At 28.5% G+C, this 24242-nt stretch overlaps 1 protein-coding gene across 1 annotated transcript in view; it reads right to left on the bottom strand.

The window, feature by feature from the left end:
* The window catches only part of LOC111620918 (centrosome-associated protein 350-like), a 48677-nt gene that overhangs the window by 12714 nt on the left and 11721 nt on the right, over positions 1-24242 (bottom strand). The window contains exons 5-13 of the mRNA XM_023362946.1: positions 22697-22757; positions 20173-20439; positions 19737-20027; positions 17212-17301; positions 14533-14682; positions 12106-12255; positions 7420-7515; positions 3877-3999; positions 1325-1533 (exon numbers count right to left, since the gene is read on the bottom strand). Of these exons, the coding sequence (XP_023218714.1) occupies positions 1325-1533; positions 3877-3999; positions 7420-7515; positions 12106-12255; positions 14533-14682; positions 17212-17301; positions 19737-20027; positions 20173-20439; positions 22697-22757 (1437 nt within the window). The remainder of the gene's footprint in view (positions 1-1324; positions 1534-3876; positions 4000-7419; positions 7516-12105; positions 12256-14532; positions 14683-17211; positions 17302-19736; positions 20028-20172; positions 20440-22696; positions 22758-24242) is intronic.

Raw genomic sequence — 24242 nt, 5'->3', positions numbered from 1 at the left:
AATATCAACATACAATATATGATTATAAAACAGGTTCATATATTTTGTTTTGTAATTATATTTATCTAATTACATTAGAATATTACTAAACCATCTAATATTATAATAAATTTCCATTTAATGTATCTTAATATTTTAATGCTTGAATAATTTCCAATTAGGATTCTTCAATGTTACTCAAATATATACTGTTACAATTAATTAATTAATATACTTTATTTTCATCATAATAAAAACAATTATTGTTTAAAAACTGCAGTAGATGCTTCCAAGTGTTAAACTTTAAATATTACATTTTAATTTTGAATCTTAACTTATAATTTCAGTTATTACTTATAATTTATTATTGTATATTTTTGTCTGTGTTTTTATAACCTCTGTATTTAACTGTTTTGTTTTTGGGCGAAGGTATTTCTCCCCGCATCAAGGATTGTATCCAGTATGCATAATAAATAAATAAAAACTGCAGTAAAACTTGTTCAAAAGTTGATTTATATTATTATTTAATATAAAAATCAATTATATGGTTATATAATTGATTTGTATAACCATACAATAAACAATTATAATTAAACTATTTTAATCAGTTCAGATTTATGTATACAGGTAACTCCCATATAACACGGTAGTTACGTTCCAAAAAATTGCTGTGTTATGCGAATCCGTGTTATACGAAACAAAGAACTAATATGAAAAGGAGGGTTAGGTTCCAAAAATTAAAAAACGTGCTAGTATATTTTCATAATTAAGATAAATATCTTCATTAAAATTTTTTTAAGTGATACATATTAATATAAATTAAACAATGTTTTCTTCGTCATCACTAAAAACACTATTAATTAACCGAGAGCGTTTTCTTTTTGGCAAGTTATCCTTATCCTCTGAGCATTTTTCTGCATTATCTTCAGATCCATGCTTTACCTTTTGCAAAATGTATGTAATTTTAGATTGCTTGCTTCTAGTTAAAAGGTCTTTATAAATTTCCTTATATGGTGCTAAGCACTTATGAAGAATAAAGCAAGTATGGAATAAGGGAAAAACATTCGGCAACATCAGAAGCAGAAGCGTCGCGATCTGGCAACATTGAAACAAGTTTCGAGAAGGACCACGTGTATCGACAGAAGGCGAGAAGAGAAAATTTACATACTTAAGTACTAATAGTTCACGAAAATAATAATTTTCGTGAACTATTATTACTTAAGTATGTAAAAATTTATTACATTTCATGTTGTACTAGGGTTTTACCCAATTCTCGAACCGTGTCAGAGTGAATCCGTGCTATAGAAGTGCCGTGTTATACGGGGGTTACCTGTATTTGACTTACTCTTGTTGCTAATGAATAATTAGAAAAAACTTGTTTTTGAAAAGCATATAAGTCTTGTAAACGTTGCTCTTTATTTTGTTTTTCTAACAATTGTTTTTGCTTCTCTTCTTTTCTCTTCTTTTGTCGTTCTAATTTTTGCTTAGCTATGTAGTGGCGAATAACATGTGGATCATAGTGACGAACTTTAGATGTTGAAATATTCTTTTCTTCTTGAAATATAAAATAAATAAATTTTTAATAATATATATTTCCAATTTTATATATAAACTATATTATATTTATATAATAATGATAACTAACTAAACTCTTACTGGACTCAATGCTCTTAACAAATAGTAGTTATATAATGACTAGCTAATGAGAAACTGATTGAACCAAAAGTCATTTCCTTGTAAAAAAAACATAACATTTTCTAAAATAAATAGAAATTTCTCAAAAATGCAAGAATTTCTAATTTTTAGATTCAAAAGTTTTGCAGTTCACTAATGTTTTTTTTGTTGAGTTTCACAAATTTGTTTTTCAACAGTTTTCTAATAAAGGGAATAGAATTATTTAAGTTTCTCTTAATATATATTAATAAAAGCCATATAAATATTTGTGTGATTACTATAAAATGCCATTATTTATAAAATTCTTTCTACTTAATTTTTAAATTTGCATTTTATTTAATTTATATGCACTTATTAATCCTCCATGTAATTTTTTAAAGTAACTTTTCAAACAATTATTTAATTTCTACATACTAGAAAGTTATTTAATGAATAATTACATTCACCTGAAATTTATTTTGTATTTAATGATAAATAATTAATAAAAGTTGAAATAAATATGAATAATAATTGTCAGTGAATATTGATAAGCATACAAATATAATTTTAAATTGTTTTCATTCATTAATAACAACATTTTTGTAAAAGTTGATGAATGTACTATATTATAATTAAAATAAAACTATTAAATTAATTTTAATTTATGTATATAAAAGTATTTAATCTTTTGCATCATTATTCCTTCTATTATTTATGCAATACAATATATTTATTTGAAATCTTTCTGACATATAGTCACCTTAGTGCAGCAGTTTTTGAGCAAAATATGCAGCACACTAAGGTGCCACAATGACACTTCAGGAGTGCCATGTAAAGGCTGTTATACACATTACGGAAATCCTTTGAGGATTAACTGTGATTTTTTTTTCTATCTATCCACCTTTAAATAAAAATAATTCTTTATACGTTGGGAAATATTTTAATAAGTTTTGTAAATTACTATGTTTGATCCAGCCAGTTATATCCGATTTTTTTTTGTCTGTTAAGTACATCCTTTGAGGATTTCCATAACGTGTATAACAGCCTTAATATAGCTCTGAGCAGTATCATAACACTTCTTTTGTATACAACGAAAAGTTTGCAAGACACAGTATCTCTACACTGATAAAGTAGGGGTATTGCAAAAAAAAAAAAAAATAAATAAATTACCAAGTTGGAATGCCAATATTAGAAAAAGATTGAAAAACTTTGCCTTAGTGTAAAGCTATATATGACTTCAGGCTTGAGTAAAATTAAATGACTACTAGCTAAATTTACATCTGTAATTCATAAAACTACAAAGTAAATGTTTCCCTAAAGAATAAAAAATGTTCATTTAAGATAGACAATAATGGAATTATTTGATTATTAAAATGTAAATTTAATTTAATTTACAATATTAATGAAATTACTTCAAAAGAAAATCTAATTTGTAATAAACAGTAAGAATTTTTTTTAGACCTAATAAATATCACAGATAAAAATTGAAAATTTTTATTTTTCTTTCTGCATTCCACTTGATTGACTTAAAGTTAATACACATTAATATTATTTACATAATATAATGTGAATCAAATCCCAAAATAGCAATAACTGATAGAAAAAATTTAAACCAAAAAATTAAATCAATTTTTTTAATATAAATTTAATTATTCTCTTTAATTATTCTTTGTAAAAGTTTTCTTTAAAAATTATCTAGTGACTGGCTTAAATCTAATTTACAAATACTGTCTTAGTTTTTCTTGAGTGAAATTAAGCTTATCTTTTATTATGTTTAATAAAAATATTGAAGTTTAATGAGCAATTCTTTTATTGTAACATCATCATAATGCCAAGCTGCAATTTTTAATCATATTTTTTAATTTATTTAATTTAAAATATATGCTCTCCACCTTCAGATTAGCAGTGTCTTGCCCCTGTACATCATACTTTTCATTTAGCAGTCGAGTGGTGCCAGTCTAACTCCTTTCAGGGGAAATTTTGAATTGAAATAACACAACTTTTGGTTTGTATCAGAAGTTTGCATATAGTTAATTGGGGCTTTATCTGGTGTCCTTATCTGGTCTCACTTTCATCTACCTAACTCCATTCTTGAGATTAAGGAAAGATGGACAGATAACAGAAGAAATTTATTTTTCAAATTGCAGCCCAATAAATCACTTAAAAGAAATTTTGAGCATGCTTGGAATATTTAACTTCTAATGTGATCAAAGTATATCTTAACTTTTTATAAAAATATTCTACCTTTTTGCTTTGTTTTTCTTTTCCTTCTGGTTATCTGTTTTAATGAGAACTGTTTTCGCTCATTCATTTCTCCTTCTTTCCAATTAACATCTTCAGAAATAACTTTATCATCATCACAATTGTCTGCAAAAGAGAATAAATAAATTATAATTGAAAACAATATCAATTTTAAAAAATTTTCTTAGACAGCATATTTTAAACAAAGAAAAATTCACTAAATAGCAAATTTGCAAACAGTTATTTTCTGCTGTAAAAGACTATCACAATATCAAAATTTGTCACAGGCAACATGTGTATGGACTAAATTTCATGTCATGTGCAAGAGTGTTTCCATGACTGATGTGCCCCATCCAGACAGGCCTCATAGCTTCAATACCAATGACATTGTTATGCAAGTCATTGCCATCATTTGAGAGTATTGTTCAATAATAACTGCAGATAAAGTGACAGACAATCTGGGTATCAGCCATGAGTCTGTATATGCCATATTTCATAACAAATTTGGATACAGGAAGGTGTATTCTAAATGAATCCCCAAGATATTAACAGATGCCCAAAAACATTGTGAAATGGTTTAAAACATCTAACATGTTACTGTCAAGCAGAGAACTTTTTGAATTGTAGCTGTTGCAATTGACAAGGCAATGTGCAGACATTACCAACAAGTGGTGAAGCAGTAATCAATCCCTAGTCACCATATAAACAGAAACCCAAATATATTGCCAGTTCCAGTTTAAAGTGTATGCTGATGTGCTTTGACTATCAAGGAGCTCTTCTGATACACTTTATGGAAATGAGATGAAAGGATGACAGCAGATGCTATTCTGAGATCCTGAGAAATTTGAGACATGCCATAAAAATAAGAGGGATACTTAGTCAAGGCATCATTTTGTTTCAGGACAATGCATACCATCATGTGGGTATTATAACAATGGATATAATGAAGAGAATGCAGTGGAAGGTTCTTCAGCATCTTCCATATGGTTCAGATTTGTCATTATGCAGCTTTTATGTGTTTGGAAAAATAAAAACAACCTCAAAAGGTTAGGCATTCAAGTCTTTGAATGCCTGACCTGTGACAAAGACGAGTCACAGGACTTCTTCAACCAAGCCATAAAAAGTTTAATGAATTATTGGGATATGAGTTTAAATAATTCTGGAGATTATTTTGAAAAATTTTATGTTCAATAAACATATTTGTCTCATTTTTGACTGAACCAAGTAACTAATTGGAGAATATGATGGACATACATCATTTTATAACTAGTGTTTAGAGATATGAATGTTCCAAATTTAATATAATATCTATATAATTATGTACTAATTTTTACATGCAACACAATTATATTCTTTCAATGATAAATTTTTGACTCGTTTGATGATCAGTTTACATCAACATTTCACTTAAACACCTTAACAAGATAAAATATTGACAAACCTGTAATAAAAGACATGTTAGTCATACACAGTGAAAAACCTTGCAGAAAAATTCAAAACATTGCTGTTCAATTGGGAAGCTAGTCCTGATAAATGCTATGTTTTCCTAACTGGTAAACATGTTCAAGCATGTTGCATCAGTATGTAGTGGGTAGCCAAGGAGGCTTGTATTTCCCAAAAGAATGTTGCAGATCTATATGTGTCATCACCTCATCAGACATTACAAGCATAGCATAAAGGCAAGCAACATCCTGGAGAAAATATACCAGCAGCTAGACTTGGCTAAACATATCCTAATTCAAGACAATCTCTATACATGGTTGAACTCTTCATTGTGTATGTTCCTACAGTCAATTGAACAAAAAATGGCTTTGACAGCAGCTGCTGCAGAAACACATCCTCCTAATGAGCTGACTGATTAATTTTGATGAAGCAACCAAGCAGATCTCAAAGAGGTTCATGTTTATCAGAGATTCTATTTCCACTCCAAGGAAGTGGCACCTGCAGACTATAAAGAAGAGGGGCACAAACTATAAAAAAAGGGCATTGTACATATGTTATGTAAGAAAATACCTGTATATATACATACTATACTATACATACAGGATATACTCACAAGTATCCCTTGATTAACGCAGTTAATTAATCTCTCGATGCTATTGCATTTATCAAAATTGTGTTAATCAAATACAGTGGTACCTTGGTACTCAACTGAACAATCACAACCAACTAGCACAAATTTTTGGTTAATAATAAATATTTTAATTTTAATTTTGTTATCAGTAAAAAAGAATTCTGTGATAAAAAACTAATTTAAAAATAAAATGAAACCGTAAAAGCTTCCTTGGGGATTAAGAAAAGAGCAATCTGACAACAAAGGGGCATGTGTCACAATATATGGACGTCCCTGCTCCAAGGCTTGAAGAGCTCCACAAAACCCTCTGCACAAAATGAATACAGGAATGCACTCTCTGAAAAGAGACTTTCTAGACAATTTAAATACCCGTTTTCAGAATGCTGAAACTGATGGCTTCTATTCTCCTGCTACAACCTTAGATCTAAAGTTTAAGATGTCCATATTCAGCACTAACATTGCAACTGAAGCAACAAATCATCTCTCAGATACTTGCAACTAAACCACTGACCAGATTTGCCTAATACTAGTGATGCACCTGAACTAGACCCTGGGAATGCTTTGGAAGGAAGACCATTACTTTCTGTAATTGAATAAAAAAAAGACAGAATTACTGGCCACATAACTAATTTCATTGTTGTTAATGAAATGGTAATGTCTGAGGAAACCTGCCTCACATTTACTGTTTCAGATGGGGAAATATTCCATTTGTGGAAGTCATGAAAAGATAACTGAATTAGAACACAGACAAGAAAGTACCTGTCTGCATCCCATCCAATTTTCTATCAAAGCAGTTATTTAGTTTTGCAAGAAACATTTGCACGAACAAATACACTCACTTAGGTGGAGAAAACTAAAAATACTCATGCTTTTAAACCAGAACATGCAAATGATGTAATTGATGTAACTGTTTAATGGCTTAATTATAGTTTTTAATAATCCAAAGTGAAATAAATAGAAATAGACTGCCTATGCCAATCTAAACCAATGAGTTTTCAGACTTTTATTTATTACCAAAACCTGTAACATAAGGATAGAAGCAAGTATCAGGTTGGAATGGTTGGAAAATTATTGATATCAGATTGTATCAGTGGAATTCAGTACTTTCTCATTTTTATTGATAGTTCAACTTAACAGAAACTCAAATTTGGTTTTCTTAATATATGTGTCATAGCTTAGCATACTTCAATTAAAAATTAAATATATATATTTTATCAAACAATCTAGAATTTAAAAAAATCATTTAATCCAAGCTTCTGTACATATAAAGCAATTTTCAAAATTTTTTATACAAATGCCTATTATTTAGTAAAATCTATATTGGTTTTGTTGTTTACTGATTTAGAAGTACCTGAAGTTCAAATGTTACAAAATATTACAGTATTCATAGTATTTTGGACATAACAGAAAGCAACTATATGTAAATTTAATAACAATATAATTTCTGATGTAAAATGAATGACTTATCTTACTTTGTTCTTTATTTGTTTGTTTGTCAATATCTAGATTTTGTTCGTCCATTTTTTCATCTGTTTTTTCAATGATATCAGGTAAATCATCATCAGAATCTGTAAGATAAAAATGTGTTTAATTTGATTTTCAATCTTATATATCCAAATTACATTAGTTAATGCTTAGGAATATCAAATAAGGTCAACAAGTGAATGTTGATCTTTCTTTACAAGTTGTGCACATTATATTCATACATACATTACAATAGTGGAAACAAGATTGAGGTTCTTGTTTTCACCATTCTAGAATAAACCTTTCTACGTGCACTCAGAAAGGAGGTTCCTATATGGTTATCATAACTCACCTTATTTATCTTTTTATATATAGGATAATCAGTGCTTCCAGGGTGAACACTTCGTTCTGATAATTATTTAACTAAATATTTAAAAATCTGACTATCTTAGAAATAGAATCATAGAATAATCTATAAAGTGTTTAATATTTTCTTACATTTTGAATTGTTTATCCTTTAAGAATGTCCAATTTAAACAATTTTAGCAAAACATTGCTACAATTATTAGTAGTAACATTTTATATTAACATAAACATAAAATAATATTTAAACAGAATCATCCATTAATAGAATATAAAATCAAGTTTTAATTTTATGACATACAGATGAAAAATTTTTTGAATACAATTAAGATCTGTATCTGAAGTTGTAGATATGGAAAAAGTATGATTCTCATGGAGAGAATATTCAAAGCTTTAAAAGACTATAGAATTACTTAAAATCTTATGGAAGCAATAATAAATTTTTATAAAAGAAGAAATTGATAAAGAGGAAATTTTATTGAATAGCTATCAGCTAAAGAAAGTATTAGACAGGGTTGTAAGCTTCCTTTCTCTTTCATAATATACATGAATAAAATAATAGAAAAGTCAGATGATCAACAGTATAAAATTGGAGATGCTAAAGTCAATGGTCTATTGTAAGCAGATGATCCCATTTAATACATAACAGTGAAGCAACATTTCATGATGCATTTAATATATTTTAGGTGCCCTGTCTGAATATCAGAATGAAAATTAGTACAGTAGAATCTCATTTTAATGGATTGCAGAATGGATTTCTCAGAACAATGGATTTTTTCTTGTGTCCTGCCAAAACAAAATAATTTTACCTCCTTTTAGCAGATCCACAACTTAAAATAATGGATTTTTATTCTAACTCCATCTACTGTTAACATTGGTTTTTTTCAACATTTAATTAATTTTTGAATTTTTCTGGCTAGACTACTGAACTTAAAAGAAAAAATACATTGCACTTGGAACAAAATACATGCATAATTATCATGGTTCATATTGCTAATGCATAATGATAATGCCATGCATCAGTGCCTTCCTATAATGGATTCATTAGTTGTAGGAAGCTACTTTCAGCTTGTGCTTCCAGACATGCACGTCTACAGCAAAGACCTGTGGCAGCTGAGAGTTATCGTACCTTAGAGTCACATCATTTTTGATGCAATGTTGAGTTTCACAGTTTTAGAATAAAACTTGCTCATTTTTACATAATGTAATTCATTCATTTTTCATGTGCCCTCAAGAGAGGGAAGTATAGCCTAATGTAAACAGGCATGCCAGTTTTTACCATATGGAAACATCTGATTTCATGGTCTCTCCTGGATAGACTGACATGCCAGAAAATCCATGAAAACATGATACTGATGACAGTATATACAGTTTCTGTCAGCTTTGTCATATGCACATACAGTACTTCTTTATAATGTACAATATTGTAATATATCTGCTTCTACAAAATAAAGGATAAAGATCTGAAGATATCTGCCAAGGGGGATGCATCCCAGGAAGACTTTTATGCAGGGCTGTGAAGTCTGAGTTGGGAGGAATTTCTGGCNAACAATGGAATGGTGCGATTTGATTCTGGCTAAAACCTCTTCTTTCGTTTGATACTAAATAGACTTGCAAAAACAGATAATAATAATAAATATAACCCACTAAACCCAACATAATAATAATAACAATAATAATATTCAGCACAGAACCCAAACGATTAGGAGTTGAAAGTTGAAATTTAATACACAGTTAGGGTATGTCACGATAACACAAACTAAGAAAGGATTTTTCGAAATTCCTCCCCAGGGGAGAGGGACAGGATTAAGCCTTCGACAATGGAAGTGTTAAGTAACAATGGAAGTATCAACAATGGAAGTGTTAAGAATGGAACTGTCAACAATGGAAGTGTTAAGTAACAATGGAAGTATCAACAATGGAAGTGTCAACAATGGAAGTGTCAACAATGGTAAGTGTCAACAGTGTTAAGAGAAAGAGACATGCAAGATTTACAGGTGCAGATGCAGTTTTTTGCGTTTTTGATTGTGTTTTAATAGGGTGCGTCATGAGAATATAAACTAAGAAGGGATTTTTCAAAATTCCACCAGTGGGGTGAGGTTGTTGACACTTCCCCGTGGGGGGAAGTGTTAACAATGAAAGTGTTAAGATAAAGCGATGTGCAAGATTTACAGATTTGCAGTTTATTTTTGTTTTTGCAAGAAATCAAACATTTTTTAACCCATCTAAGAATTCTCTAATTAGTCTGGAAACAGGAGGACCTAATTCTTGCATTCTTTGAAAACAGGTAAGATTGACTATAACGTAATAATCTTAATCTTTGCTATCGTTACTTTTTGCCCGAGCAACGCCAAGCCTACCTGCTAGTATAAATATAATATAAAATAAATATCGAAGTTTTTAATAAACATATTTTCACAAAACTGTGGAAATAAAATTGTAAAAATAATAAAAAAACGCAAAAATTAACACTTTCAGCAAGAGTAGCATGTAACTCAAAAAGATTCACATTTGCCCATGTCTGATATAGCATGTCTAATTCGTACTATATCATTGTAGCTATAATAAAATGAATATAATATATATTTTAAAAATTATATCCATTTTAAGAACTATATTTAGTTTATTATTTTCTTAAATTTTTTTCGAATAGATGGTGCTACATGTAACACAGCAAATCAAATGTAGACAGAAATTAATTGATATATAGAAATTCAATCAATATTTTGGAGTAAAATTTATGACATTATCTAAGTTAGAAGCATATTAGCATAAATGCGAAGTTTCATAGCAATTGGTCAAATAGCCTAGGTGTACATAGCAAACAAACATACATCTAAACAAACAAACATCCTCATTTATATAGATAGATGAGATAGTGGTAGGAGATGATTTCCAATAAAGCCACAAGAAAACATATAGAATGTTATTAAAAGAGCAAATGTTTGTTTTGATGCATATTTAGAATGAATATGCATCAAAACAATGACAGACTTGCAAAACAGACTTAAATACAAATGATATGACATAAAAGTAAATTACTATATATATAATTTTAATTATAAATAATTTGNGTCAACAATGGAAATGTCAACAATGGTAAGTGTCAACAGTGTTAAGAGAAAGAGACATGCAAGATTTACAGGTGCAGATGCAGTTTTTTGCGTTTTTGATTGTGTTTTAATAGGGTGCGTCATGAGAATATAAACTAAGAAGGGATTTTTCAAAATTCCACCAGTGGGGTGAGGTTGTTGACACTTCCCCGTGGGGGGAAGTGTTAACAATGAAAGTGTTAAGATAAAGCGATGTGCAAGATTTACAGATTTGCAGTTTATTTTTGTTTTTGCAAGAAATCAAACATTTTTTAACCCATCTAAGAATTCTCTAATTAGTCTGGAAACAGGAGGACCTAATTCTTGCATTCTTTGAAAACAGGTAAGATTGACTATAACGTAATAATCTTAATCTTTGCTATCGTTACTTTTTGCCCGAGCAACGCCAAGCCTACCTGCTAGTATAAATATAATATAAAATAAATATCGAAGTTTTTAATAAACATATTTTCACAAAACTGTGGAAATAAAATTGTAAAAATAATAAAAAAACGCAAAAATTAACACTTTCAGCAAGAGTAGCATGTAACTCAAAAAGATTCACATTTGCCCATGTCTGATATAGCATGTCTAATTCGTACTATATCATTGTAGCTATAATAAAATGAATATAATATATATTTTAAAAATTATATCCATTTTAAGAACTATATTTAGTTTATTATTTTCTTAAATTTTTTTCGAATAGATGGTGCTACATGTAACACAGCAAATCAAATGTAGACAGAAATTAATTGATATATAGAAATTCAATCAATATTTTGGAGTAAAATTTATGACATTATCTAAGTTAGAAGCATATTAGCATAAATGCAAAGTTTCATAGCAATTGGTCAAATAGCCTAGGTGTACATAGCAAACAAACATACATCTAAACAAACAAACATCCTCATTTATATAGATAGATGAGATAGTGGTAGGAGATGATTTCCAATAAAGCCACAAGAAAACATATAGAATGTTATTAAAAGAGCAAATGTTTGTTTTGATGCATATTTAGAATGAATATGCATCAAAACAATGACAGACTTGCAAAACAGACTTAAATACAAATGATATGACATAAAAGTAAATTACTATATATATAATTTTAATTATAAATAATTTGTATTTAACATAAAAATCTAAAAAAACTGATCAAATGAATGAGCCTATTTTTAACTCTAAATACTAAATATAAATCAAAATTAAAAGCTATGTAAGTGTTTGTAAACTCACCAGAAATAATACATTCCTGTTTACTACATGATTCTGTTTTATTACTGGATAGCTTTTTACTTTCTGAATCAGATATTTCAGTTGAGAACGGGCCTAATTTTTTTCTTATAAGTTCTTGTGCTTCTCTCCAGCAAGAAGGTGTAATAAATGCTGAAATAATTGAATTATTAAAATTTTTGTGCAATATACTTATTTTTTTCTACTGCTTAAAATAAAATAATAATAAAAAAACATACTAAATATTGAAATCTGCTCTTATTAAATATTTGTTAAAAATTAATTTTTTATACAAATAAATATTAATGTAAGTTAAACATTAAAAATACTAACTATAAAAGTATTTGGGTAAATGTCTCAGGCTACTTTCAGAGTTCAGAGTAGGGTACACCCCTATGAGTGCCTCTGCCCCCATAAAATGACTTGGTATTTAATTTTGCCAGAGTCGGAGTTGAGTGTTTTTTTACCAACTCCACAGCGCTGCTTTTACAGAAAGCTGGACCCTATTTAGGTGTTCCTAACATGAAGAAAACCAGGAAAAATGTGCCCATTGATCATGCCTGAACCATGACTAACTATCAGTGTTCAGTGGTTTTATGCACTTGGCTACTGGAGGACACTTATTAGAATTAAGAAAGTACTATTCAGAAATGGAAAAAACCCATGTCATTAGATGTGAAAAATTAGATACTTATAGACTTTCCACAGGGTAACACTTTTGATTCCATGCAAGCAATTGCTACGTGCCACCTGTCAAAGTAATGATATAGTGCAGGGGTGGGCAAGCTAGAATTCAGTGGGAGCTGAAATGTAGGTTTTGCAAAATGCATGTGAGCCGCAGTTCTGTACTTTTTTATTCTGTACTGCAGTTCTGTACCATGATTTTATTATATAATCTATATATATATATATATATAATTGAGACGGGTTGATAATAATAATAATAAATATAACCCACTAAACCCAACATAATAATAATAACAATAATAATATTCAGCACAGAACCCAAACGATTAGGAGTTGAAAGTTGAAATTTAATACACAGTTAGGGTATGTCACGATAACACAAACTAAGAAAGGATTTTTCGAAATTCCTCCCCAGGGGAGAGGGACAGGATTAAGCCTTCGACAATGGAAGTGTTAAGTAACAATGGAAGTATCAACAATGGAAGTGTCAACAATGGAAATGTCAACAATGGTAAGTGTCAACAGTGTTAAGAGAAAGAGACATGCAAGATTTACAGGTGCAGATGCAGTTTTTTGCGTTTTTGATTGTGTTTTAATAGGGTGCGTCATGAGAATATAAACTAAGAAGGGATTTTTCAAAATTCCACCAGTGGGGTGAGGTTGTTGACACTTCCCCGTGGGGGGAAGTGTTAACAATGAAAGTGTTAAGATAAAGCGATGTGCAAGATTTACAGATTTGCAGTTTATTTTTGTTTTTGCAAGAAATCAAACATTTTTTAACCCATCTAAGAATTCTCTAATTAGTCTGGAAACAGGAGGACCTAATTCTTGCATTCTTTGAAAACAGGTAAGATTGACTATAACGTAATAATCTTAATCTTTGCTATCGTTACTTTTTGCCCGAGCAACGCCAAGCCTACCTGCTAGTATAAATATAATATAAAATAAATATCGAAGTTTTTAATAAACATATTTTCACAAAACTGTGGAAATAAAATTGTAAAAATAATAAAAAAAAGCAAAAATTAACACTTTCAGCAAGAGTAGCATGTAACTCAAAAAGATTCACATTTGCCCATGTCTGATATAGCATGTCTAATTCGTACTATATCATTGTAGCTATAATAAAATGAATATAATATATATTTTAAAAATTATATCCATTTTAAGAACTATATTTAGTTTATTATTTTCTTAAATTTTTTTCGAATAGATGGTGCTACATGTAACACAGCAAATCAAATGTAGACAGAAATTAATTGATATATAGAAATTCAATCAATATTTTGGAGTAAAATTTATGACATTATCTAAGTTAGAAGCATATTAGCATAAATGCGAAGTTTCATAGCAATTGGTCAAATAGCCTAGGTGTACATAGCAAACAAACATACATCTAAACAAACAAACATCCTCATTTATATAGATAGATGAGATAGTGGTAGGAGATGATTTCCAATAAAGCCACAAGAAAACATATAGAATGTTATTAAAAGAGCAAATGTTTGTTTTGATGCATATTTAGAATGAATATGCATCAAAACAATGACAGACTTGCAAAACAGACTTAAATACAAATGATATGACATAAAAGTAAATTACTATATATATAATTTTAATTATAAATAATTTGTATTTAACATAAAAATCTAAAAAAACTGATCAAATGAATAAGCCTATTTTTAACTCTAAATACTAAATATAAATCAAAATTAAAAGCTATGTAAGTGTTTGTAAACTCACCAGAAATAATACATTCCTGTTTACTACATGATTCTGTTTTATTACTGGATAGCTTTTTACTTTCTGAATCAGATATTTCAGTTGAGAACGGGCCTAATTTTTTTCTTATAAGTTCTTGTGCTTCTCTCCAGCAAGAAGGTGTAATAAATGCTGAAATAATTGAATTATTAAAATTTTTGTGCAATATACTTATTTTTTTCTACTGCTTAAAATAAAATAATAATAAAAAAACATACTAAATATTGAAATCTGAATTATCAAAACAAATTTTATTGTTTAAAAACATTTTGTATAAGAAAATAATTCAAAGAAACAAATAAATATAACAATTCAATAACTCACGATGAATCTATCTAATCAATATATTCAAAACATGATCATGGTAAAAACCATTATCAATTCTTCACTTAATATCAGATAAATTATACTTCAAATATCAATTATTTGAAGTATTTTATACAATTATTTTCAAATCTGATCACAAACATTTTAAGAAAAACTTATTAAAATTTAATAATTGAATATAAATATTCATATAATTTTATATTTAAAAGTTTGTTTGCTCATTATAATTTTATTATTTTTTTTTGAAAAGGAATTAAACTAATAATAAATAAAACGTCAAATAAACACTTTAAATTTATCAGATAGGAATTTAAAAAATTCCTAAGTCCACTTTCATGATTTCTGCAATAAATACACCATCCTATATATATAGTTTTGGGCAGTCATTGTACTAACTTAATATTTTCTGGTTAAGAAATCACTAAGTCCTACATTTAATTAACACTTTCATGTTGGTGGTCATATATACAAGATACTTTTCATTTTTAAAAAATCATCAACTCCATGAAATTAAGCTAGCTATTCATTAAAAAAAGGTTCAAATTTATTACTCTTATTGACAATATATAAGTAACTGAAGGATATCAGATATTTGTTACAGTATATACCTAATTTGAATTGTATGAAATATCTGATGAGAATACAGATACCTGTGTATTGGACACTGAGTAACAGAAGTACTTGTAATGATCAACAGCAAACACAAGCATCCATATGTGTGAAAAATATACATGTAACACATTTTCTTTGTTATTTTCATTTATTAAAGCAATAAAATGTAAATTTCAGTGCACTATCAAAGTAAAAATCATTATGTCCATATTTTTTTTGTATCCAAATAAATATATAAGGCTGACTAATGTTCAACTGCATAGAATACAGGACAAAGATATGTGCTGGAACTTTAATCTTTGCTGCAGGGCTGTGGAGTCAGAGTCGTGGAGTTTTGGTGTTTTAGCCAGAGTCAGAGTCGTCAAAAAATCCGCCGACTCCGACTCCTTTTTACTTACCAACTTGTTATGTATATAAAACGGAAAAGTATTGGAATCATGTCAAATTTGACCCTCCAAGTTTTTTTTTTCAAATCTACACGTTTGGAGACCTCCCGAACCCCTCAAAAAAGTCAGTAAAGGGGAAAAATTCGCGCGCGTGTGTGTTGGCATCTAATTTGTTTAATTTCTTTATTTTCTGTTCTGAGATATTAAACAATATCTCAGAATGGGTAAAGTTTAAGAAACGAAATGTGGCACTGTAGCTTGCGTATAAAGGGGCATTAATACTATTAAATTTTGGTTCTTAATTAAAGGTCGACAGGGTGAAGACATAAAAGTGGTCATGTGTCATATCTCTTAATGAATATTTTACTCGTTATTAGCGTTCAAAATTTAAAAAAATAAAATAAAACTCGTCTCTACCCTCAAAGTAAGCTTTTTTGCCATTTTATAATAGTACAGTAAAACCCGTTAAGATGTTCTCGCCTAAGATGTTAGAATGTATATGGGGACACGATTTAGTTCAACCACTTTGACGCTTAATAACTAACTCCTGTGTTAAACCATCTGACTCCGATTCTGACCACTCTGACCACAGAAATTATTAGGCTTCAAACAGGGTGAACAAAATCATGCCCCCCCACACAGTCTAACATCCAACATAATAAAAATAATAGAAAAAAACCTTGAATCTTTTGCTTAATTAACTCGAAATTTCAAGGTGTTCTGAGTCCAAAAATGTAAAAATTTGGGAGGGGTCATTTTTTTGAACGAGCGCTACACTTTGTTATATATCCTCTGTTATATATAACAGCCGGAAAAGTAAAAATTATCGAATACATATTTATATATTACTTAGAGGAGTCTTTTAGCTTTGAAATAAAAAGTTTCTACATTCTATCTTTATTAGAACTCTATTTATTGAATCTTTTATTCTGAGGTCACGTGATGACATCAGAATTTTTGGGTCTCTTTCGGTAACAAGTCCGCCCCTGGTCGGAGTCGGATGGTAAGGAAAAGTCGGAGTTGGAGTCAGTAGTTTTTACGCAACTCCACAGCCCTGCTTTGCTGATTTAAAATCTACAATGAAATTATTTCAGGAGATATTTCAAATCTTTAACATCAATTATCTTGATGACAAGAAAATGTGGCTTAGTGATTTTTTTAAATCAGGTCCTTCAATTATATTGTCAAATGGACCAATGAAACTATTTGTCATAAGCAGATTATCTAATGTTTGTCTATATAATCTGTAAATTTGTAAACCGATAAACATTATCATATATTTAAAAAGAATTAGTAATCAAGTAAAAAAAACTATTTGATTGTATTTATTTCTTACCTGTTTTATCTGATGTATTAACAATTCTTTTTATTCGTTTCATCTTTTGTTTTTGTGCAGATTTGATTGGTTTGGCATGGTGTATTTCATCTGAAAAGACAAAGACAGCTGATAAATAAAGCTTTACAATAAAATACAAATATTAAACAATGCAACAAATATTTTAAAATATAACAAATAATAATAAATATTCTTTATTTAAAAATTTATAGATAACATTCAAATAAATATATATATATATTTATTATTTTATTTATATATTTGTCAAATGGACCAATGAAACTATTTGTCATATATATATATGACAATATATACATGGTATATATATTGTGTGTGTGTGTTGTAAGTTTTTAAAACTAATATAAACTTTTACTACTGTATTACTATTTTTTAATTACTTTTTTAACATGATATGATCACATTAACACAGATATTAAATATCTGGAGAACTGCAAGATTTAAAATAAATGGTAAACAACATTATGCTGATTTCAAAATCATTAATTAGCTTTGTGGGCAACAAATTTTATTGCTCAGTAAGTATAGAACTTAACTCACAAAGAACTCATTAAACTTTTTATACTAGTAGTAGTAAAGTTCACAAGGGTCATTGGTTCAATCTGTTCCAATTGAATGATCTGTCCTTCTTCCCTTTTGGATAGAACATGTCCATGCTTCTTTTAAAAGTCACCTTACGACCTTTTGTTTAGCCCAGTTTTCTTAGCTTGGAGGTGGATCAGTCCAGCGGGAGAAGCTGCAGAGTCTGCCAACTTTGATGCTGGTCCCAATGATAAGATGGTTGACTCATGGAGTGAAATAAGCTAATTTCAAGTTCTTCATACAACTTCAATCATATAGAATTATATATATTTATATGAAATTTATTAATAACTCATTGACAAAAAATATTCCTTTACATGATTTCAACAAGAAACAAGTCTTTTCTCTGTACTTTTAAGGATATTAATTTTTATACTAATTTAATACATTAATTTTAATTAAGAAAAGATTAAATTGTTGATAAATCAATTTTTTTTATAATTAAAATATTTCAGCATATGCTGAAAATATAACTCACAGAATATGCTGAAAATATTTCAGCATATTCAAGCTAAGAAAACTGGGCTAAACAAAAGGTCGTAAGGTGACTTTTAAAAGAAGCATGGACATGTTCTATCCAAAAGGGAAGAAGGACAGATCATTCAATTGGAACAGATTGAACCAATGTGAGTTATATATGTGAGTTATATGCTGAAAATATTCAGCATATAACTCACAGAGAGATCAATCTAATAGCAATTTAGATATTTGGCATATGAAACATTACTGATGTTATACTGTTATTCACAAATAAAATTACAATAGTTTTGAATTATGTAATCAATTAATTAATATAAGTTGATAAAATGTTAATCTAATGCAAAATTTATTTCAAAAAAATTTATTATTCAATTGAAATGAATTTACACACTGTTAGCACCATTACAAAACAAAAATTATTTGATAAATACCTTTCACTTTATTAATTTTATCTCCAAAATGAGCAAAGCCTTTGTATGATAAAGGTAAAGATGCAGTAACTGTTTTTCTATTTGGAGACTTTTCTGGATCAACAGTTGTGCTTAGAATTTTATCAGATGATATATGAATAGCATTTTTGCTTTCATCTTCCTTTTCTTTTGATACTGTATCTAATGGCTGTTTAATATTTTCATTAGACTTTATCCTAGTTTCCATTTGAAATGATTTTATTTGTAACTGTTGTTTTTGTTTTTCTACTACTTCTCTAATTTTTTGAAAACCTGTTTATTTATTAGAAAAAAAACCTTTACACTCAAGAAAATATTACTGCTTTAAATTTAAAGCAATATTCTAAGACTAAAAATAAATAAGGACTGTAAACATTAGTTAAATATAATACATAAATTCCTGAAGTATTTATCATACCTTGCTGTGATGGAACTTTTGCAGTAGATTTTATCCATTCTGGATGTTTTTTATTCAATGTATCAGCTTTAGAAACTGGCAATGTTATATGATCATTAATGTAACGTATTTTTGTATCTAAAACAGAAGCATCAATTTCTGTATTCTCATAATTGTTTTTATTTATAGAAAAAGATAACATTTCAACTGGTTGCTTTTTAAATTCAGGTACAGTTCTTGTTTTGTTTTCATGAAATCTGGCTAAATTTTCCCAAGAATGCAGAGGACCTGAAAATTATAAATTCTCTAAATACCACAGATAATAATAACTTTACATATACTACAGTGGAGTAGCGTGGGTGTCAGGTATCTCAATTTAGGTATTAGGTATTTAGGTATCTCAATTTAAAAGACTAAAATCCAGTTTTGTCACAGAATAAGTAATGAAAANAGTTTTGAATTATGTAATCAATTAATTAATATAAGTTGATAAAATGTTAATCTAATGCAAAATTTATTTCAAAAAAATTTATTATTCAATTGAAATGAATTTACACACTGTTAGCACCATTACAAAACAAAAATTATTTGATAAATACCTTTCACTTTATTAATTTTATCTCCAAAATGAGCAAAGCCTTTGTATGATAAAGGTAAAGATGCAGTAACTGTTTTTCTATTTGGAGACTTTTCTGGATCAACAGTTGTGCTTAGAATTTTATCAGATGATATATGAATAGCATTTTTGCTTTCATCTTCCTTTTCTTTTGATACTGTATCTAATGGCTGTTTAATATTTTCATTAGACTTTATCCTAGTTTCCATTTGAAATGATTTTATTTGTAACTGTTGTTTTTGTTTTTCTACTACTTCTCTAATTTTTTGAAAACCTGTTTATTTATTAGAAAAAAAACCTTTACACTCAAGAAAATATTACTGCTTTAAATTTAAAGCAATATTCTAAGACTAAAAATAAATAAGGACTGTAAACATTAGTTAAATATAATACATAAATTCCTGAAGTATTTATCATACCTTGCTGTGATGGAACTTTTGCAGTAGATTTTATCCATTCTGGATGTTTTTTATTCAATGTATCAGCTTTAGAAACTGGCAATGTTATATGATCATTAATGTAACGTATTTTTGTATCTAAAACAGAAGCATCAATTTCTGTATTCTCATAATTGTTTTTATTTATAGAAAAAGATAACATTTCAACTGGTTGCTTTTTAAATTCAGGTACAGTTCTTGTTTTGTTTTCATGAAATCTGGCTAAATTTTCCCAAGAATGCAGAGGACCTGAAAATTATAAATTCTCTAAATACCACAGATAATAATAACTTTACATATACTACAGTGGAGTAGCGTGGGTGTCAGGTATCTCAATTTAGGTATTAGGTATTTAGGTATCTCAATTTAAAAGACTAAAATCCAGTTTTGTCACAGAATAAGTAATGAAATATTCTGTGCTCATTTCAATCGGTCTGAATCGTAGGTGCGACAAAAATATGAAATGAAATGGTTCAAATTTTTATAAGATATTATTATTTATTGTGAAATTTTGCCGCCCCCTAAAAGTGCTGCCCGGGGCGGGCCGCCCCTGCCACCCCCACTATGCTACGCCACTGATATACTATACATTTACAAAATACATCTATCATTTATCACTTTTCTAAAATAACAAAAAAGGAATTTTTCTTTGTAAAAGACAAGATACTTTCCATAATATCAACAAGATCTGTTCAAACTTAACTATAGGCATAGAGTACATAATATCACAGAAAAACAAAAATTAAAATTTACAAAATTATTATTCGGGATTTAAAACTGATTACAATTGAAAAATTACATCAGATATTGGTGTGAATCGAAAGTAACAATTAATTTAAAAATAATAATAATATGACAGTTTTGCAAGTAGATAATAACAAAACAAAATTATAGTAGATAATAGAGGTGGATAATTCTGGTTGAAACCATTCCAAAAGAACTGTTTCAGCTTTGAAAGTACAAGGAACAGTTCTACACAGTGTCGAGACAGTTCCGGTCAGAGCTACTAACACGTTTCTCATTCTGAAAACCATATTCATAAACCATGGAATGGTGAATTCTTTATCCGGATTTGAACTTGAAGTAATGAAAATGTTCCATGGGCTTTTTAAAATAATCAAATTATTTTAGTATTTTAAATTTACATAGATGTTTAAAAAATTTATATTTTTATTAGCATTCATAATTATTTGTTTTATTAATAACCAGCAGATATGTCCAGCATTGCCCATCCAAACAGTAAAAGGCTAAACATTAAAATAAAAACCATATTACAAATTTGGGTATTTTAGCTTACAATTGTTATGTTATCACAAAGTGTCAAGGAGATGAAATCAGGGGAAAAGTGGGGTGTCTGGATTTCATGAAAGTCTATATTTTTCTCAGAGTCCCAGAGAATAAGTATGAAAAATTTGGTGCAGATTGAACAAAGGGTTTAGGAGTTAATAAGGAAGATGAAACCAGAGTAGGGGTAAGGAGTCCAGATTTCATATTCTATATTTTCCTCAGATTCCAAATTAAACAAGACTAATTTGGAACATTTCAATCAAAAAACAAAGAATAGGGAGAGAAACATTTTATATCCTACATAAAACCAACAACGGACCATCTAGACCAACAGACTAAGCAATTCTGACATTATGTGAAATTGGAGCATTTGAAGAACCATCTACCCTAACTGTCCCAAGAAACAGCCTAACTTAACACCATGTAGCTTAATACTTTCAACAGAACTGTCTACCCTTATTATTCTGAGGAACTGTCTATTCCAACTGTTCCAAGGGAACCATCTAGCTTAATAGTTCTGTCAAAACAGTTTCACATTCAGATCAGGTCCAGCAGTGGAACTGGATTTCCCATCTCTAGTCGATAACACTTGACTCAAAAAAATTACATGAAGTAATAATAGGATAACATATATTTAATTGGGAAATAGCTAACACATTTATTCCTACCAGATCACTGAAGTTAAGCAGCTGGATGTCCAGCTAGTATGCCAGTTGGAGACAATATAAAATTGCCAATTGCAATTGTCAAACTCTATCCAACACAGAGGATCTAGTCAATGCCAAATCCAAAAGCAAAGTGCCAAAAAGGGCATTCTTATTAAATGCTTTAAAATAAAAGCAAAAAAAATTGCTGTCCTTTTGCAAAACATTAAAATCACCCAGTTACAATTCTGTTATCATCATAGTCTATTCAGGATAAATTTAAAATTTCATTTGTTTAAGTATTTTCATATATTATTGATTCTAAAATTCTTGTACCAATAGAATATATGTTTTTATAAATCTCTCCAAAGCAGGATTTTATTGAGACAAAAAATTTTTATTCAAAACTATAACTTTAAAAACATTCCAGAAAAGTTAATAAAAAAATTATTTTAAGCTTTTTTTTTACAACTAAATGCATTACTTATAATAAATTTGTCTGTAAAGAAAATAGCAAGCACATTTTTTGAATGTTTTATATATTGAGAACTTTTATAATAAAAAATTTTTCATACCTTTATTATTTACATCTTTCAAAGAATCTGTCTCATTTTTAGCAACAGTTTTAAAATCAAACTGAAAATAAATTTTGAAATTAGATAACAAATATTTTCCAATCAATAAATAATTCCTTAATTAGTGTAAAGTTTTATAATAAAACTAATTATATCACTGTATTATTGTTTATTATATTTTTATTCTTATTTATTCCATTCCATCCAAAAAAAAAACTTTATGAGAACAAACAATGAATAGTTATATTAAAAACAGTTATCCAAGCTGATGAACTTCATCTTATTTCTCATATCAAAGCAATTATGATGTGAGAAAATGAAATAATTGAGTCAAGATAAACAAAAAACAAGATTCTTGAAGTCAATATATACAAACAAACATATCAAAATATTTAAGCATTATTAGAACTATTCATATAAAAAAATAATAAAACAAAAGCAGGAAACTTACATTTTTAAATTTTTATTTCCTTATAATTTTAATGTCATCACTAACATTTGTAATGTGAATTTATTATAATTGTTACAATTCATTATAATGTATTTTTTTTTTTTTTGTTTTAGAAAAAATTTACTTACTTTACTTTTATTAAAACAAATATTTTAACTTTTTAATGTAAAAATAATAGAAAATAGTTTTTAGAATTTTCGTTTACATACAATAAAAGTGAAACTAAATACATTTACTTCAATCTGTCAGAATTTCAATTCTGATTATAATCAATTCTCTATCCTTCAATGTTTATAAACTTGTCATATAAAAGTGGAGAGTTATTTTGACAATAATTTATGTCTCAATAAGATTCTTAATATATATCTTTAAGAGATTTTTATACATCACTTTCTTCTTATAATTCTTTTTTTCTAATAAGTTTCCTTTTGTATTAACATATAAAATCAGGGCCACAGCACAGATTATTTTTATTTAAACATCCTATTTGTATTCATTTGATAAAGATGAACCTCATTAAAATGTATTATTCAGAACTTTACATCTACCATATTTAAAATTAAAATATATTGCTTCTATCTGTTACAATAACAAAGAAAAATTAATGATCCAAATTGAAAGAAAAATCATGTAAGTTAATGTGCAGTCAAATGAAAAGTCAGAAGTTTTATTCCATTAGAGAGAGTAATCTCTTAATCAATTTGACTTATTTATCCCAAAATAAATAAATAAAATACAGTAGATCCCCCTATAAGACGGTAGATACATTCCGTTCTTTATGAATCTGATTTTGTAGGAATCACAGCCCGACACGTGTGAAGTTTACGGACTACAGATGTTTGAAAGGTTTTCTTCCATAAAATTAATCGATTCTAGACTAATCCGACTCAACATTTCCAAAATACGTATATTTTTTTTTTGGAAATAATCCGTATAAACTATGCTATAAACAAAAAATTGTAGGATTACTTACCGAGTGTGCACTGTTCGACGTTGCCATTGCTTAAGCTTGTTTTCGTCGCGGAGCAGCACACCAAACGGCAGGTGCGATTTCTGATAAGTTATTTTTCTGCGAAAAATTCGTTGAACTTTGGA

The sequence above is a fragment of the Centruroides sculpturatus genome, unplaced genomic scaffold (genome assembly GCF_000671375.1).
Source record: "Centruroides sculpturatus isolate CEXI.00-Female unplaced genomic scaffold, Cexi_2.0 scaffold17, whole genome shotgun sequence".
In the NCBI taxonomy this organism is placed as follows: Eukaryota; Metazoa; Arthropoda; class Arachnida; order Scorpiones; family Buthidae; genus Centruroides; species Centruroides sculpturatus.
This window is presented reverse-complemented; position numbering and strand designations above follow the sequence as displayed.